The 20,387-nt window shown below is 37.8% G+C and overlaps 1 protein-coding gene across 2 annotated transcripts in view; it reads left to right on the top strand.

Annotated features, from left to right (window-relative positions):
• NALCN (sodium leak channel, non-selective) overlaps nt 1-20,387 on the top strand; it is a 238,323-nt gene that overhangs the window by 117,834 nt on the left and 100,102 nt on the right. For both annotated transcript variants that reach the window (XM_068424956.1, XM_068424957.1), the window contains 4 exons: nt 259-390; nt 7,110-7,277; nt 12,030-12,221; nt 19,531-19,668. In XM_068424956.1, the coding sequence (XP_068281057.1) occupies nt 259-390; nt 7,110-7,277; nt 12,030-12,221; nt 19,531-19,668 (630 nt within the window). The remainder of the gene's footprint in view (nt 1-258; nt 391-7,109; nt 7,278-12,029; nt 12,222-19,530; nt 19,669-20,387) is intronic.

Consider the following 20,387-nt stretch of genomic DNA (forward strand, 5'->3'; position numbering starts at 1 on the left):
GAATATCATACTGAAAGATAAACCTTCAGTAAGAGGTCAATTGGCGAATAAAAAAATGAAAAGTAAAAAAAAAACAACTTTCACATATAAACCAGTTGAAGCAATATATTAGAATGTATTTAAAGAGTAATAAATTAGAATCATGCAAAGAAGCTTTATAAAACATATTATTATAGCTGATGATGTTTTGACAGTGTAGTAAAACTTTATAATGCATGTGTTTTTACTCATTTTGATGATAAAATTTTCCTTTTGCAGAAAATGATGAGGTCATCTGTGTTTCATATGTTCATACTAAGCATGGTGGCTGTAGATGTGATTGTTGCTGCTAGTAACTACTACAAAGGAGAAAATTTCAAGAGACAATACGATGAATTTTACCTAGCTGAGGTGAGTACGCTGAAATGACTATCTGGATGTTTTTCAAGATAAGCTTAAGTAGAAAATGTGAATGTCAAGCACATTTTAGTATTTAATTTTTTTATTCCCTTGAGCATTCTGAGAATTCTTTGCTAACTTGTTCAAGTTCCTCTGTCTGACAGCCCTATCTTACAACCTTTTGAAAGGTAATTTCCTCAAACAAAATGTCAGTGGTAATGAGCTGAGGCCTAAGTATAACATCTGCAGGCAATGCATGGCTGCTGAGTTGCTATCTTTCTCTAGCAGGAGTGTAACATCCAGAAGACTTTATCTTTAAAAAAATGACAAAACACTGTCTTTAAAGAATATAGTACTTCTTCCTAAATCATCTTTATTCAACATATACTTAGCTGTAAGAAGGTCCTTAAGCATAACCAAAATAGTATTGCAAATAGCCGGCTTCAGTAACCTCAAAAGCACACTGCAAAAAAAAACATCTCTTCAGTCATGAATTTGGTGAAGGAAGAGGCTGTGCTTCTGAACCAGTGAAGTGGAGGTAAAAAGTTTCTTTATAAGTGACATTCTGTCAGAGAGCCTGCTTGAGTCATTAGCAGGTCAAAGATTTTACTGTAGAGCATGCACTAGAGATCCTAGAACCTTGCCTAAATGTCTTTTTAGTACTATTTAATTAAGTTTAAAAAAAAGAAATAAACACTTGAAGTCTTTGGTACTAATGTACAGGCATAGGTTCAAATAGATATTCGTTTTTCCTGAATCAAGAGTGAAATCAGTATTGTAGCATTCTTTATTAAAAATATTTATTTCCATGGGCACTGTGAGTTGTCACTTTATCTGAGTATAAAGCCACCAGTGCTGAAATTCACTGAGATCAGTTCTCTGAAAGTGTTGATCACGCTTGCCTGGATTGATCACATGTCTAGCTTTATGGTTACTGCAGTTTCCCTGGCTTTCCCTGTGTTAATTACACAGTCCTTCTTTGGAGCCAGAGGGGACATTCTTAGGCCATAGGGCATGACAGCAGTATATTCCTTGTGATTCCTCTGTGATTGGTATTGCCTTGTTGGCAACCAGTGTTGGCAATACCAGTGACAGAGGAATCACAAGTCAGAAAGTTCGATGATTTGTATTCTTGGGTTTTTAAATGTCTAAATACATTTGAGAGTCAGGCTCAAGTGCCCAACTTCAGACCCTTTAGTCCATAACATTGTTATGCTTTATGAATCTCCCTTTTTTAAGGGAGGTTGAGTTGATACCTGTTTTTAAAGTTATCTTAGTTTTAGAATTTGTATTTGATCTCTTAAAATCTTATGAAGCTGAGACTTCACCAGTTCTGGAACAAAAATGAAAGCAAAGAAAAGTTAAAGGTAGCACCAGAGTCCAAACCCTCAAAAAAGTGCAAATTGTAGAGACATCAGTGCTGTGTCATGCTCTGTTGTCCTTCATGCTGCTGGAGATAGCTGTAGTTTGTATGAACATTGAGTAAAGGTTGGCCCAGCCAACAATTACAAGAGTAATTGTGAATTGTGTTGTCTTTATTTTATCTCAAGTTCTCAGTGTATTCGAAAACCAACATGAACATGAAAGAGGATGATCCTGGGAATAAGACATTGGAATAAAACCAACAAATGCTGTATTCTCTTATGACACTCCCCACAGATTTGAGGATAGAAGTGAGGACAGGGAAACTCATTTTAATCTCTGTCATGGTTTAACCCCAGCAGGCAGCTCAGACCCCTACAGCCGCTCGCTTACTCTCCCTCAGTGGGATGGGGAGAGAATCGTCAGGGTAAAAGTGAGACAACTCATGGGTTGAGGTAAAGGCAGTTAAATAGGTAAATCAAAAGCTGCACACACAAGCAAAGCAACATAAGGAATTCATTCACCACTTCCCATCAGCAGGCAGGTGTTCAGCCATCTCCAGGAAAGCAGTGTTACGTGTAACAGTTACTGGGGAAGACAAATGCCATCACTCTGAACATCCCCCCTTCCTTCTTCTTCCCCCAGCTTTAAATGCTGAGCACGACGTCATAGGGTCTGGGATATCCCTTTGGTCAGCTGTTCCAGCTGTGCCCCCTCCCAGCTCCGTGTGCACCCCCAGCCTGCTCACTGGTGGGGTGGGGTGAGGAGCAGAAAAGGCCTTGACACTATGCAAGCGCTGCTCAGCAATAGCTAAACCATCCCTGTGTTAACATCAACGCTGTTATCATCACAAATCCAAAACAGCACCATACTGGCTAATATGAAGAAAATTAACTCTGTCCCAGCCAAAACCAGTACAATATCCTAGGCCGGAACAGATCATTAAGTCAGCATTAAAGCCTGAGATAATGAACTTTTCATGGTAGGCATTTTTGCGTTATGCCCAGGATACAGCAAGTGGAGCCTGGATTCTTAACAAAATAACATTAATTCTGTTTCTATTCAAAATAGGAAATGCTGCATGTGCTATTTCTATTTTGGCACTGAACATATAGTATAATTATGCTTTTATTAATCAGTGCTAGAAAGACTCTCTTCAACATCTATTTCAAGCATAGGGTTTGAGGGTTTTTTCCAACAGAAATACTTGCCAGAGTTTAATAATTCAAGATGAGTATGTCATGTAGACTAGTGTATTATAATTCTGTCTTATAAGCGATGCCCAGTTTTCTTTAAAGATATATTTTTCTGTCTTTGTATAACTTAGATTATTTATTTATTAGCGGGGAGGTTGTCAGAAAACTCATTTGTGTACATTATATGTGTTTACATTTCTAAGTATATAAGGCAAATAAGTCTGGAATAGAGAAAGGTATTTTGTTTATTTGTAAGGCATACTCTTTTGATGTCCATTTGTTGTTTTTCTTTATTTTTTTTACCTGTGATTCTTGTACTAGATACGCTATAAAAATCAAACAAGAGCAAACCCCTAGTAACTTATAGAAGGAGGTATAAAATGCAGTATCAGAAGAGCAAAAAAAATCCTGTGAGAGAGGAGAAATTGATAAGCTGGTGTCATTTCCTACTCTGTTATTTTGAAACGTGTTCTTTGCAGCACAGGGCGTATGAAGAAATTGTTTTTAGGAGCCTTGAAGAGGCTGAATACTCAAACAATGCCGATTATTCCACAGTGGCTGGTTTTTTTCCTTGGTGAGGGAGACTGGTTGGAGCAGGATGCACTGCTGTTGCTCTGTATCTTCCATTAGACTAGGCTGCAGAAAGCTTTTCCTTCAGAGGGAGCTTCCCTGAGCAGCCAACAGCAATGGGGATTCCAGACAGATTATATCTGGCTTTCTGATACATTTTCCAGAAGTCATCTTAGAAGCTGCTCGCCTTAGGACAGGGACTAATAAAATAGCTCACCTGGTCCATTTTATGGACCACACACCGTAGTGGCCTAGAACTGTAGAAATACATCCTCTTGAATTCAGTAGAGAAATCTAAGTGAAGTTACTGAGATGCCCAGTACCAAAAAAATCCCCACTATTTTCTGTTGGAAAGAGAAGACAGACTCAAGAGAAAAAGAGGAAAAGGTTAGACAACAAGATAAAAGATAGAAATAAATTCTAAACCCACATCCCACTGGTCGCATAATTTCGTATACCCAGTAGTAAGTAAGAGGTTCTGACAAGCATTTCAACTTGTATACATCAGCCCTGCAGATTAAGCAAAACCAGACTTTTAACAGGATGACTCAAAACCCCAATGCAGTATCTGAGAACCTGGAAAGAGTAGAGCTTCAGACTCATTTTGGTAATTGTTATTGAGGATGTTGACTTTACCTGCTCAATACCTAGATAGAATAGTGATGGATGTTTGTTTTTATATGCAACTGCCACGTTGTCTTCCATTAGAAGATGTTACAGACTAGAAGTCTTATTGGAGATGTGTGAGATTCCTACAAGTACTGCTTTAAAGGGTCTGAGAAACCAGAGTTCAAAACCAGGTGCTCCTATACACTTCCTCCTAGGTTCCTTTTGCAGTCTGTCCCCTTGCACTGCCGTCTTTGTGTAGCCTTTGTCCTGTCCTGGCTGAAGGAAAGATTGAGTGTTGTGTCAAATCTGGTAGCAAGGGAAGTGCTGGAAGTCTGTGCCCTTAATCTCACTGATCCTGCTCAGAAGAATTCTTGTCTTTCCCAACAGCTTGATAACCTTTCAAATAGGCCACAGTTACAAAGAAAACTAGCTGGGTTGTTGGATGTTGGCTGATACTGTGCTCTGCCTCTGCAAAAAAATGTTAAGGGGCTACTGGTAAAAGTTAGTGTTGCTGAAGGCGACATTAACACCTTAAATCTTCCAGGTGACTGAATGGGAGGTAGCCCTGAGAGAAGCAGCCTGTTCCTGGTGGCTCCTCTTTTGACTCCCCAAAGCAAAACTGGCAACCTGGAGGAAGGTGGCTGCTCATGTGTCACACCTGCTTTTCCCTTGGGGGTCTGCTCTGGCTTCTTATGTGAATTTGCCTTTCCCCTGCCTTTACAGCAATGAAAGGAGTGATTTCAGTTTTTAAAAAGTCTATAAAATTGTATTGCATTTCACACCTAACAAAAAAGTTCTAGTCAGATATTTTGAATCTTCTCCTGTAATTAATTACAAGGAAGGAAAAAAATACAAGCTCTGTCAGCAGGAAGACAGGTGTATAAATGTAATCAGATGTTATGCAAACCATTTGATACATTTTTAAGTGCTAGTGGTTTGAATTCGTTTGACAAGCATGTAAAATGCAAATTTTCCCACCCACACATTTTTAGAATAAATTAAAATACACTTAACTTCGTTTTAGTTAGTCTTGTCCTAATAGGAAGCCTCTGTGCTCTGAAGTATGTATGTGTGTGCGTATTTAAATGGCATTGTTATTCCACCTGCTCTGAAGCTAAATTCCGGCTGCTTTCTACCCACTGTTCCATTTTTCCTAATTTGCCCCCATTATTCTTTCAGGACTCAATTAGATGTTTTTTCCTTTAAAAGTGAGCTTTCATTTTAAAATTTTTGATAAAACATTTTCCTTGTGTTTCAGATAGAGCTTTTCATGTAAAGAAGTAGTTTCTTCAAACTTGGCTCATTGTTCTCCTTGAGCTATCAGAACAAGGGCTGAAAAACTGGCCAGATACATTCGAGAATATGAGCATGAAAGTGTCCCTACACTGTGTATGTGGATCCTTGTATGCCTGAAATCACACAAATATTTCTTAGTAGCATTTCTTCCCCAAAGTAAATACATTTTTTGAGTGCTATGAAGCATTTTGCCTTTATTTAATCATTCAGAGGACATTTGAAGCCTGGTAACTGTTTTGGCTGCCTTGAGGAAGCCATATAATATAGCTGGTAGCACTGCTCATAAACAGCTGTGTCAACAAGGGGAATAAGCAGAGGACATAAACTTCAGTGTTTAATTTCCATCTCTACTCCTGCTTGTGACAGTCCTGTGCACATAAAATATGTAAAATTTTATTTAGCTGTCTCACAAAACCTCTCTTTCCTGTTGATAAATGTATTTTTGATGGACCGGAGAGTTTAAATTTTAAATAATGTAAGTACTTAAGGCAGCATCCCAGAGATTGTCACTGTCAGATTCAGGATTAAAATCTTAGTCTCTAACTTTGTTATCCCCTGCCAAATCCAGGAAACCTTATGGCCCACAGTCAGATAATCTTTCCATCTTAAAGGACTAATAATGCTTTTGCTCAGAGGAGGTTTGAGCTGTATTTTTTTAATGTTGCACAGCACTTTGAAAGTATTAGTTGTATATAGATGCCACCTAATGTTATTTCAGTGTCTCTTTTAAGCCCCAAGGTGTGTAAAGGGTCAGAGAGGAAAATTGCTGAGTCAAGGAAAAACATCTTTTCTGTTGGGTTTTCTGGCTGCTGGGAGGTGAAGGAGAGAGTATCTCAGATGATATACAGTGGTAAATTAAGAAGGCAGGTGAGGAAGAAGTGTGTCTAGCCAGAAGGATTTTCAGTAGTGAGAGAAGAAAGAGAAAACAAATTTTGAAGATGTAAACCTATACAAAATGGTCTCCCTTTTTTTCAAGCTGAACATCATGCATTTTAGGGTGTAAATATTTCAAGAAAGGCCTCTGGAAGAATCTCACGGTCATCTAATGCCTACAAGTAGATTTCTTCCCCTATAACGTTCCACCTTCCTCTCTTTGCTCAACTTCTTTAACACCATCTCTTTTTAAAATTGTGAAAATTTACCAATTCTGGACAGAGTTTGAATTTCTTCTTTTTTAAATTTGTTCTAATGCTTAAGTCCATTCACCCCTTTTCTACCTGTCTCGGTTGTCATATTACTATAGATGTTTTAGAAAATTTAAGTAGCAATTTTGAAGCAACAGACCTTTAAACCTTGGTTTGTTCCGTAGATCTCTTAAAATTCTTCAGACAGCTCATATGTGTGGCTTCACATTTTAAAAAAAAATCTCATCTTTTTTTTCTTTTTTATCTGTGTACACAAAGTGAAAAATCAGCTGGATTGACTTATTATTTCATGCTTTCCTAGTTGTGGAATCTACATGTCTGTGTTGAGACTTCAGAAAATTTCATAAAGTATACATTTTAAGGTAGAATATGACCTAATATGAGGAAATCTGTTATTGATTGTTTATTCTGTACAGAGTTTGAGTGTTTTTGTTAAATATTATGGAGATCTTTATTTTTGCCATACAAAACCTTGATAGATATCATGACATAGAAACTTGTAATTTAACTCAGTGTTTTGAATGCATTTTTCTTTTTTTATATATTCACCTAGGTTGCTTTTACAGTTCTGTTTGATTTAGAAGCTCTCCTGAAGATCTGGTGTTTGGGTTTCACAGGATACATCAGCTCATCTCTTCACAAGTTTGAGTTGCTGCTTGTAATTGGAACCACTCTTCATATTTATCCAGACCTCTATCACTCTCAGTTTACGTATTTTCAGGTATGATCAGCTACTTTTATATTTTACCCTATATACCGATTAAAAAAATTACCCATCAACGTTTCGCTCACATTTGCTTCCATTCCCAGACTACTGATGTTCTCACAATATTGAGACTCATTTTGAGAATATCTTTAAAATAACAGATATGTCTGTTCTTAACTATGTTTTTTGGGTGGATATACAGAAATAGATTTCTTTCTAACTTTGCTTAGAAGTCCTTTCTGTTTTCAGTAGCTCCCATTTTCTTATCTAAGCTACACTGTTCAGTAGGTTCTGTATTAGTTTATTCACTGTCCGTCATTCAGTCTTGACCTTGCTTACAGCTGTCTACAGTGCTGCCTTCCTGTAGTGTCCACCGCTGCTTTCCTGGCTTCTGTCCCTGGGGCTTCAATACACTTGCTGTTGCTTCTCCAAATCTTCATCTCTGTGGCAGTCACGTGCCTAAGAGTCTCTGCTCCAGTTATTGTGGGTCTTCTGAGGTCATTTCTCCAGAATCTCCATAGTGTTTGTTTTTGTAGCTCTCCAACCATTCCTTACCTAGAGGGAAAGTGTGTTTATTGAGGCTCTTCCTACATTTTCACTTTGGGGAAGAGCAGGAAGGAAAGGCAAAGAAAGACTGATTAATTCAGACTTCTGATCCTTCCTCTGTCAGCCAGTCCAATCAATTCCCCATTCATCCTCCTTGAAGTGCTTAGGGTTCCTCCAGTTGTGGGAGAAAGCGCTGAGATTCATTATAATGTGCTATATTCTACACTGCTAAAGAAAGGGACTTTCTAAAAAAAAAATTAAACTATTCATATCTGTCCATTATGTAGCAGTGGATTGACATGGTAAATAATTAATAATCAATAAAGGCAAATAATAAATCATTGGACAGAGTCTTGTCAATAAATGTGATTAGCTATAGTGACACATATTGTAATCAAGTGAGTACAATATGGAGGGAGCAGTGTCCCCAAGTGTGGGTTGAAATATGATGGCCTGTTCAGACTTCTGCAAATGCCATCCTGTATTTTTTCTAAATGATTCTACAAACCTTTTCAAAAAAGCTTTCAGGATGAGAAATTCTGTTTTGCTTTCACCTGGTATCATTTGAAGGCTTTTAGATGGTTATAGCTTTGATTTTGCTGTCCAAATATGTAATATGTTGTTATTCAATGTGGCATGATATTTCTAACCTGCAAGAAAGGATGATCTATCAGGAGCATGCCATTGCACTCTTCTGTCGAAAGCATACAGGAAACCTAGCTGGGAGCTCTCAGTTATAACAGTTAGCAACTTAGTTAATAGTTGGTCCCTATTTATTAGGGCAGAGAGTCCACTGACATCTGATGATTTCGTTCTAGGAATCTTAAGTATAAACTATGAACATGTTGGACTAAATAGGTATATCATCACTAACTCATAGGATTGAAAGTATAATTAAAGTGTAGGCAGATGTTGATAATAAAATAATAAGTCTTTTCTTTTTAATGGATTTCATTCCTGGGGCGTGGTGGGGTGGGGGTGGTGGTGTTTTTTTTAAAAAAGTGCTAGCTTTTATGACAGGTGATGTCAGGATGTGATTTTTTTTTCCAAAATGAGCGACATACATTTTACAAGCAGAAACACCTGCTACACTGAAAGATTTGGGTTGTATTTTGGAATCCAAATCCCCTAAGAGGCAAATGACAGTAAGGTTGGAAAATACTTTACCTTTGATGTCAGTGCGTAAGGGAGGTGCGCACCGTATTCCCCCGCAATTAAGCTTCTGGGCAAGCTAGATAACACATCTTCAAATCAACCAAGGTCAAAAAGTCTTTCTCACATGGATGCGTCTTGACGTTAGGCAGATTTCCAGGCCTTTATGTATTAATGATGACAGCTTAAATGTGTTCCTTGTCAGCCAACAAAAGAGATTACTGAAAACAGAAGTCTTATTTGACACATTCCAGGATAGCAAGCAGAAGTATCATTCGGCTTATCTAGTCTTCCTTAGCATATATATTTCAGTCTGCATTATTCATCGGTCTTTATCATTAACTTTTGCCAACACATCATTCACTCTCAACCACATTGGCTACTGTCCACCCTCCCACCTATCTTTCTTGCATTCGCTGTACATTCATTCAAAACACTTTGCAAAGCCCTCTGTGAAATGCTGCAGCAGAGCACCATTCCATGGCTATAATCTACAGAACACAAAATCAGTGGAGAAATGACAGAACTTGCATATTATTGTAGAGATCTGTAATAAACAGGCATAAAAGGGAGAGATTTAAACAGAATTTAACCTATACTGGACTGAAGAGATGGTGGTGTATTTGTGCTTGGGGAAAATATTGCAGAGTCATTTTCTGAATAACTGTCATTACTTTTAGTAGGTGCAGCCATTATTTTTAACAGAGCTGTGGTTTCTCTTTTGTATTTTCATTTTGATTTGGTTTTTAACATATTTTTCTATTTAATCCAAATAGTGCACCTTCTACAGCTCTTTAATACAATTTGCAATCCAATTACATAGAATGCATAAATGTTCATTAGAGTGTACTTTTGCTCGATTCAATTTGTCACCTAATGAAAATAAATGAAAAAAAACAAATAGTATCAATAAGATTAGTGTGTTGCTTAAAGGTCAATTAAAGTTCCCCAATGGAAGGGGAAAAAAAGGCAGACAATACAGTTTATCTAAAATGCAACTCGTAATACTGAATAGAATGAAATCTTCACCTCACTGGAGTCAGTGTGGAAACTAGTATTGATGGGAACAGAGCTAGCATTTACACTGTGAGTAGATCTTGTAAGTAAGAAGGCACCATGTTTACATGTTCGTAGTACTTGGAAATCTCACTCATCTCACTGTCTGTCACTGCCTTGGTAACCAGTTTCATGTACTTAGATTATATGTAATGTGATCATGATATCAATGTGAAAGAAAGGACTTTATCTCACCTTGTTCTAATGTTGTGAAAGTTAAGCTGTCTAGTGTAACCTCTGTATCTGGGGCCCCCTTTAAACTACTGAAGACAGTGAAGGCTCATCCCATCTCACACAAGGGGTCTGGTATGTTTGGAATAAGTTGCTCTCTTGACTTTCTCTCTCTCCCCCCTTTGACAGTAAAGCCTAGAGAACTAGCATATTCTGCATACCTGACAGATAGGTAGGGAGAGGAGTTTCATGCAAAATGCAAAGGTGTACATTATTAGCAAGCTACAAAGTACAGTGAAATCTTTCTGTAAACAACTACCATATCCTTCTGTCAAAATTGTTTTCTCTCCAAAAGCAGCAGAGTAATTGTATTTGAGTTGTACATAAGGTCAGCCTATAATAGCACTGTAATTCCTACCTTTCAGTGGAAATATAGACAATACCTTGGGGTAGAGACACTTTTTTCTTCGTAAGAACTGCAGAATCTCATTTGCCTCATATGCTCCTGTCAGTTGTCTCCAGCAACTGTTGTGGCTGCCACTGCCTCTTGTCGATACTGATGTTATGTCACTGTTTGTGCCACCATGAGTGGCAGAAATAGGAGCATCAGAGCTGTCAGCAACTTTTCCAAGGTAGAGTCAGCAGTGAATGGGTCAGGACTTCCATGCACGATCACAGTTCTGCTGCCACTACTAATACTGAGAGTTGTCAAATATATGAAGTATGTCAGTGACACATAGTGCTGTTTGCTCCGATGTTGAGAAATGTCACCCAAAATTTCCCTTGCTGTTTATTGTATGAAAAAGCAAAATATGTTTATTATCAAACTTCCTAGGTTATATGGTACACTATGCAAGCAATTTTGTCTTGGGTCACTCTAATGGAAAGATGACTTGTGGAAGAAGAGTTGGCAGTTCTTTATGTGAATACGTAATGTGGTGTAACAAATAACACAGAATCACGGAAAAATCTAGGTTGCAAGTGGCCTTCAAAGTCATCTCATCTACCCTGCTGCTCAGAGCAGAGCTTTCTTCGAAGACTGTTCAGGACCTTGTCCATTTAGAATGAGTATGAGTTTTTAACAGTGATGATAATCAAACCAGAGCAATTTACCTAGCACTGCAGTAGATTCTCAGTTGCTAAATCTAGACTGATATATTTTGACCTCTGCCTGAAGCCATTCATATGTTTGGTAACACACGATGAACCTCCATTGGTCTGTAATCCCACATCACATCCAGATTTACTGTCTGTGATGTGTTTTGCATATGTCTTTGTTACCCTGAAAAACGACTGTACCCAGTTTTATTTCAGTGATGACTGCTGGTGATTGGTGAGTTGATTATAGCCTTGGGACCTTCAGCACTCTCCCGTACCTATACTCTCAAGACCTACCCTGTCATCCCATGCCTGTACACCTTGATGCTACATTTTATTAAAGGGTCATAGATAGCTCCTTCTCTGCAAAATTGCAGCTTTTTCTTACAATACGTTAGAAAAAGAGATACGTAACTATAAGCATTACACCACACAATCGTAAAAAGCTAAGCAAAAGACAAAGTAGGTTAACATTCACCTGGTGGTTGGTAACTGATGTTGCTAGCTAAAACAAATCTCCAGGCAGGCCAAGGTAAGTGTAGACAAAACCTGACAGGTTCCAGGCCTTATGTTCCTAACGTAAAATACCACTTGTGGTCTGTTACAAGCAGTGGCAACTGATATTTACTGGGCTACAAGGCTGCAAGTCGGTTTTTGGCCTTGAAGTCTCTGATCCTGTGAAAAGTTGTTGATTAATGTGATAATCAAATAATTAATGCAGTTGTATTTTCTCTTCCTTTGCAGGTTCTTAGAGTAGTTCGGCTTATAAAGATTTCTCCTGCTTTGGAGGATTTTGTGTATAAGATATTTGGACCAGGAAAAAAACTTGGGAGTTTGGTGGTATTTACTGCCAGCCTTTTAATTGTAATGTCAGCAATCAGTTTACAGATGTTTTGCTTTGTAGAAGAACTGGATAGATTTACAACCTTTCCACGGGCAAGTATAAAAAGCATCGATTGCTTGTTGCTTGTTTTTTTCTTATGTTTGTTATTTTCTTATCATTGACATATTGTATTTGTTATTATATTAACAGTCTTCCTTTCCTTCTAAGAAGCAGGAGCAGTTTATCTCCATATGCATAGATAAAAGAATTGTTTTTTCTGTTTGTTAACAATCTTCCTGTATTTCTTCAGTAGTGAAGTTTGTCTTTCTTTGGGTTAGGTGTTCTATTTCTGCTATTGAAGGAATATAGAGAAATTTTATGTGTGCACCCTGATGATGTCAAAACAAAATATATGGCTTAACAGTAGTCTAGTATGCTACAGAAAAAGGATTCATGTGCACAATCATGAGTATGAGCCACAAAATTTATATAAAGCATGTCTACATATGATTTATATCTTCATATTATGAAAGTGGTTGTTCTTGATTTGTACAGGAATGCTTGTTTTACTCAGGGTTATAAAACCTGTCTGCATTGACAAAATAAGTGTTTGCCTTTTGGGTATAAATAATGGATATTTATGGACATTGTTTTAATTCAGAACAGAACATTGAAAATCAGTGGAAATTGGAGCTAATGTATTTATTGAAGCACACTGTTCTGAATGAAAATACTGCCATTTCTTTAATAAAGGATTAGACTGAGTGTACATGGATTGGTTCCAGTGACAATTTATTTGTTTCTGTCATTCCAGCTTGGTTATCCAATGTATCTATTTTAGTGAAAGTGCATTGGTTGGAACAATTAAATAACAATGATCAAGGCAGCCTCAAGGGGCATGCATTTAGCAAACAGAATGGCTAGGCAACAATTTGTAATTATCAACCTGGACTTGATGTATGAGAAGCTGGCCATCAAATGTAAGACAAAAAATACCAGCCCACGGGGAATAATGTAACACCATGCTTTCTATTCCAGAAAACATCCTTAGAAAAGCAGCCAGTAGGATCATTAAGAATTCAGTATAATTCATTTTTTAAATGCCGAAGAAAGCAAAAAGAACAAAATTAAACTTAAGGGTTTTTTAATTAAGTCAATCCTCTGTCTCTAAATTGAGTGATAGTACCACCTTATTGAATGCCCAACTTCCATGTATAACTTCTGAAAAAAATCTTCCAACTGCAAGTGGAATTTGGTTTTAGAATTATTTTTATTATTTATGCAAAATGATAATAACAGTCCTGAAAGAATTATTGTAGTATAATTAAAATAAGACAAATTCACAACCACCTGCACATTTTAACTAGATAAATTAGTATCTGAGAAAGATCCACTTGCAGTAAAACACTGACAAGTTATATCAAGATGTTAGTAAGGTTTTAAATTATTTTGGGCATTTTTGTCTGAGGCTGTTTAGGCCTCAGTAAGAGCTTCTGTTGTATTGAACTTTAACAGATATATATACACACTAAATACATGTTTGAACAGTGAGAAAATATTTTCTCCTGTAAATTATATAGTTTTTTACAAACAGAAAATATCAAAACTTGTTTTCTATTTTCTGATTTAAGTTTTGGAAAAACAGAAGACCTGTTACTAATGATAAGGGAGTGTTCCAGCAATACTGAATTGAAATGTTTTTAATACTTTTTATATGATAGCCTGAAGTAAGAGTCTCTCCTTATTTTGTAGTTATTGTTTATTTGTATACATATTCACCCAGTCATAAATAGTTCAGAAATATAATTTACAGTATGTTATTTCTTTCTGAGGTTTATTGATGAAACAGCTCTTATAGGGTAATACAGTCAGTGAAAATTTTGTACTCAAAATTTGTGATTGCCAGTGTCCCTCTAAAGTGTGTCTTCCAAGCAAAGGCTGGGGGATTCCACTCATGTTATCTGCTCTGAATAAAGACCGCTGAATCAGTTTACAATAAGACAATTATAAAATATGCGATTTTGGGGTTGCCTGGAATGTATAATTTCCAAACATGACTGAAGACATACTTGCATTACTTTATGATGTAGGAGATGATATGAGGTCTGCAATAGCAGAATTTGCTACAATCAATTTTTGGGAGCTGATCCCCAAAGAAGAGCAAACCTAAAATGGCCAGAACTGTTGCTGTGGACTGTTTCAGTTACAAATACAGAAGACAAGCACACTAAAAAACTCATGAAAATGGTGACACTAGAGGCTAAATTTTGAGTTTGTACATTAAAGTGCCTTCTACACTGAAACAGACAAAACCTAAAATCATTTTGAAACTGTAAGTGCTTTATAAGAAGGCACAGTATGGGTTTTGGAACAAGTAGACCTCCTCCCTTTGCTAATGCCTCTAAATTGCATGTTTTCACATGGTTTCCTGACAACAGTCAATAGGCAGAAGCTCAGTGTTGCCATGGCTACAAATTTCACCCTTGTTTTGGCCATTGCAACTTCCTAAATGGACTGGCTTTCTCTGAAATACCAGGTATACAAATATAGATCTTTGCTGTACTGTTTTTAACCCATCTGCCATCTCTATTTTTGCACGTCTTCTTGGGCTACACATACTGAACCTTGAGAAGGACACGGGGAGGCTGGGGCCCCTGAAGAAGGAATTGGGGAGGGGGGGGTCTGTTCCAAGGCATCAGTGTAAGACGGCCGCTAAGAAATTTTAAAATCCACTGTATGGAAAACAAAACACGTTGTTAGTGTCTCTGACTTCCATGCCCCAGTTTCTCTTGGGATTTGGGGCAATGTGTTGACTACTTGGTGTCTCAAGTTACAAAGCTGGGATTACTGGCTTTTCTTTTAAATGGGTCGACACAAGATGAAAGCCAGGCCCAACTGATCTCAGCAGCAAAAATCCTCCTGTCTTTAGCAAAACCAGGACATCACTTCTAGCTTGAGCTTGGAGAAAGCTCAAGTTGTGAAATGTTAGTTCAACCTAAGCATCGTCCATTAAAAAAGTTGAACAATGTAGTCTTGTAGTCTTAATTCTCTGATGCAGTTACAGTTTCAGTGCCACTGACACATTTTTACAGGACAGCTACTCTTCTTTCAGGGTGTTATTGAGCACTCATGACTATGTTAGGAGAAAAAGGTAAGTTTACACAGGTAGAACAGATTGCAAGCATTTCACAGCACTGGCCTAAATATTGTTAGCTTAATTTGCAGAAGTAATCCCACTGATTGTAGGACAGCTTCCATGAATAAGGCCATTGGGATCTGGCCCATAATATTTTATGGACAAGCAGCAGTGACCAGTCAAATACATTATAACTGTGAGTAGTAGTTTGTGTGGCACCACCTCTGTAATAGTTAGACAAGGTATCGGAACAGGCACTTCAGTTCATATATTCCACCGAACCTTTGCCAATCTTCCACTATAAATAAAAAGGTAGTTTGACTTCCATCGTCAAAACAGCTAATTAAGTAATGGGGCATAAATACTCAAAGAAATTGACAGTCTTTTCTATAACACAAATTAATTCAGAAAATCACCATTTGCATAAATCTCTAAGTCTCATCTTCACAGATGTTGATTCTGTCAGCTAGTTGCATTTCAAATTAATTTTAAAATAAACAGTGGGAAGTATACCTTTCAACTAAAAATAACTTGCTCTGAAGGACATTGCTGGGTGCAAAGCACATACTCATTGTGCAGGGCTGTATTTTCTTAAAACTAATGTGCTGGACTTTAATGTTATAATAAAATGTTTAAATTATATTGAAAGGCCATTTTATATAACGATATGCTTTATGGTCAGCTGTTTTAGATGGAAAATTAGTTTTTTATGATGTTAAAAGAATGTCTTTTCCAAATTAATCTACAGCTTGTATTAATGAGGGGTCCACAACATAGTATTGGAGGTGTCTTTATACCTTGAAGGATTAATTAAAATACATATTTTTAAAAAGCAATATTTAATTAAATTTATTTAATTAAGAAGCAAAATTTAGTGCAATTCAGAAGAAAAGATACTGCACTTGTTCAATTATCCAGATCCTCAGGTGTTTTTAAAGCCAGCAGTGGGATTTATTGCTTAATGTAGTGCCCACCTTACATTTCAGCAAGGAGTGTCACACCGGTCAGGTACGACCACCACTGGCTCCAGAGATGCTCTGAGTGCAGGGAAACAGTGACTGCCTGGTTTAGCTTCACCTCCCCCTCACAAAGGGAAGCTGAGGAGCGGTGCTGGGCACTGATGGGGGGGGTTGTCTTCTTCACCCTCAAGCACTGCTGGCAGCTCTAAAGGAGACTGAATTTCCTGCTTGTTTCATGCATGCTCCTCTCGCTACAGAAGGCCTCTCCTGAGCTAAAGACCTCAAATGTTTCCTTCTCTGCAGGTTTGGCACAGGGAGAGACTTGAGGTATTTTGCAGAGTTAGATAACACTTGTTGGTCTTTTGTTGAGGTTTTTTTGCAGGACCCTTATAATGATTTTTTGTAAGGAAAGGAATCACTAGTAAGAGTCTGTAATTTTGTGCAGTGTAAGGAGTCTGCATGTGTGGTTGTGAGGGGGCCCTAATTCAAAGGGGTCAGGTCTGGGGGAGGATCTGGTCACAGGTCAGCAGCATGCTAGTTAAGGCCGAGGTTAGTGGCAGGAACATGCAAGTGGAGGGCATTGCAAATTCCAGCCCCCATATTTGGGCTCTCCTAACAAATGACATAGCAAAGATTTTAGCTGACGTAAAGGATTTACAGAAAAGTAGTTGTGAGCAGTTTTCTCTGCTGCTTCTAGTTTATGGTAGCCTTTGTTCTCTGTGGGCTCTGTGTGTCCAAAGGAAATGTTGGGACATCACATTTGGTCAAGATGTTGCTGATGTACAAATTAAAGTCTTAAGTTTAACTTCATCTCCCAACGTGTGTGATTGCTCACTTGGGTGCCTTGATCTGTTCTATGTACAGCTTAGCTTCACTTCTTGTGAGTGATTTGGACTTGTAGGTTTTAATCATCTCTGAAAATTTGATTAGTGTGATTTAATTCTGAAAAGCATCTGTAAAAATAGCTTTCAAACTCCTTGGTCTTAGCCTAACAGTGTGTTTATGCTTCTGTCTGCTTCAGAGTGCCACAGAACATAGCAGCAATAAGAAACGGAGCTGGATTCTGGGGTGGGTTTTTTTGTGGGAGCCAGCAGGCAAATTTCTTACAAAACCCTTAGCAGCTAAATGTTTGGGACCCCCTAACAGACTAAAAATGCACAGTTCTTCCTCTGAACATGATCTAGAGACAACATGATCCAATTTTTGTACTTTAAAATATGTGCTAGTTATAATGGACAGAGGAGAAAAAACTTTAGTCCTAGGATCCTTATCAGTAGTCAATGAAAGAAGGCCAGACACTGAGCTCAGGCACTGGCTTCCTGATGCTGATACTGCTTAGTTAACTTTCTTCCTGCTTCCAGCTAACTCTCCAAGGCACTCCCTGGGCACAGGCAGGGGAATAGTTCTCTCCAACTGGGCACTCCAAAAAGTCAGTGCCTTTGATGCAGTGCCTTGCATAACAAGATGCACCAGGTTAGATTGTCCCTGCCTTACCCAGCCCTCCTACACCACCCCAGCAAGTTTTGCACTTGCAGACCCTCCTTTCAAATTTTAGGCATATAGCATACACCCTTGATTTCATAATACAGAAACAGCATGTGTCAAGCTATGCCACATCCTCCTTATTATTTCAGATGGTTGGAACCGACTCCTTGTCACCAAATATTAATGATGTGTTATGGCTATAGGGACATCATGTTGGGCCAGAAGGAGATGCAGGACGAAGTGCTGTATGCATGCACGTGGACAGTCTGCTCTAGAGTAAATTGGCCTACACTGCAAGGTAGAAATCACAGCCTGGAGTGGACTCCTGTAAGGGTGTGGGTATAGCTTTAAGAGTCCTGTTTGTATTGAGAGAAACTGCTTAGAGAAGACATTGTTTTGCTTGATAAACTCTGCAAACTTGATAAGGAGCCCAAGCAAAGTACTGGCCTGTAGTTAATATTAGTAATACAAACCAGACGTCTCTGCCTCCCAATTAGTTTTGCCAGCAGCTTTAAAAATTAATTAGAACCCATTTTATTGTTTTTCAAGCACATAAGTTTATATATCTACATGTTTTCAGCTTTTCCAGCATGCATTTGGGTTTAGGGTAAGTTGGTGTGAAGGTCTCTTCAGGTACTGTTTTCTCATGGGCGTGACAAGAAGAATCCTATTCTCTTTGTGCCAAGTGCATTATCATGTTAATCTGCTGTTGCTGGGGGTGTCAGGCACACTAAGCATAGAAGTAATATATCCTTATCACTGTGTCAACATTTTGAATTTGAGGAATCCTATTTTCTGGAAGCTGCATTGTTGATGTCTTCAATTTCTAACACTTTTTAGTTCTGTATTAAACTTCAGTAAGATACCAGCTTTGATCCTTGCTGTCTGGAAAGAGTACTTTGGATGTCAGGCAAAAGCAAAAGAAAGTTGTGCAACTGTTTGGCCTCATTGAGAGATTTAAGACTATCAAGATCCACACTTCACTTTGATACCAAAGTCAAAACTTCTGTGGCTGAGTCAGAGCACAGTCCTTGGTGTCTGTGTATGATGTATATGTCACGCTCACACATTGTTCATGTTGAGTTAGATTCTGGTCTATGTTGTAGGCTCAAGTTGGGATTTCAAAGGTCTAAGACATCTGAGTTCCAGGCTTCTCTGGATTCATATATTCCTATCACCAAAGACAGCTTGTTGAAACACTTCTGTTATTCCCTCTATTTTTGACACGTACCCCTGGTCTGAAGGGATTTGAAAATGTTACAGGAACAGTTCCACGAAGAAAGTTATTTGCAAAATGTGTAGGGGAAGAATCTGACTGACTGAAATGAGTGGAAGTACTGGGACCTTGCTCTGTATTGGTTAGTCTTATCTGTGAGGTGCCTAGAATATTTCTGCTATTAAGATAAGATAAATGTATGGTCTATAGTTATAACTATTATATGTGTATTTATAGAGAGGTAACACAGAAGAATAAGGATAATCAAAAAATCACAATGTGGTATAACATTCAAAACAATGATCTCTGATGCTCAGGATATTTCTCCTGTTTTGTCAGCCCTGGGGGAAACCAAAAAGCTCGTCATATGGGCTGATGGAGCTGGGACTATGTTTACAAGTTGCAGATTACAGTTGGGTCAAAGGTTAAGCTATTTATTTCTCCTTTAGGTCTGGAATAATGTTTCACCTGACTTTAAAAACTGAAATACATTTGTTTATTAAGATTTAAAAAACAAACCAAAACAGGTGTTCTGCTCTGTTAAATCAACTTGAGGAATTTGTGAATAAAACCATATTAATGTAATTTGTGGATTGTTAATACGTTTGTAATTCTTTTTCTTGTAGGCATTCATGTCAATGTTTCAGATTCTAACACAGGAAGGATGGGTGGATGTCATGGATCAGACACTGAATGCTGTAGGGCATATGTGGGCACCAGTAGTTGCTATTTATTTTATACTGTATCATCTTTTTGCTACTCTGGTAAGTCTTCATTTGCAAATGTGCTGTGCTTTTCTTTGTTTTGAATTATTCTCATAGCTCTCGTCTTACTTATTTTTCTCAGTTAAAACTAATTGTGATGCTCATTTTCAGCATAGAGGGCTTTAGGATTAGTTCTTTGATGTGGTAGAATTTACCCTTGAGCTGTGTGGCATAAGGTGGTGAGCCTTTGTTCTGGTGTGAGGTGTTGTTCTTCATAAGATCCAAGTCACACTGCTAGACTAACAATATAATTGTTAACTGTCTTGTACCTTCACAGTTCTAATGATAGTAGAGTTAAGCAAGTGCTTTTATTTATCATGTAGAAATGGTCTCCTCAGCTTCCATTGCATTCTCGTTGCAGCAGTAATTAAAGTGAGAAGTGTAAAGCCTCAGGATAAAAACTCTTAACTAGAAATCACTACTTTCCTGTTGCCTGATGCAAAATCAATGCATGGAAAATACATTATATAGTATATCAAGCAATCAAAGGGTGAGAACTAATGCAGCAGTTCCTGCATATGTATGGAAATGGGGGTTATATCTAAAAAAAACTTTTTTTTCTGTATGCATTTCAAATGGGATGATTACATTTTTCTATAGAGAAAATGGTAAGGAAAACAGCTTTTTGGATATCCTATATCAGTAAGGGCTTGGTACTCTATTTTGAATACCAACACAGAGAAAATACCACAATCAGAGGAATAACCATTTTACACACC

The sequence above is a fragment of the Nyctibius grandis genome, chromosome 2, assembly GCF_013368605.1.
Source record: "Nyctibius grandis isolate bNycGra1 chromosome 2, bNycGra1.pri, whole genome shotgun sequence".
In the NCBI taxonomy this organism is placed as follows: domain Eukaryota; kingdom Metazoa; phylum Chordata; class Aves; order Nyctibiiformes; family Nyctibiidae; genus Nyctibius; species Nyctibius grandis.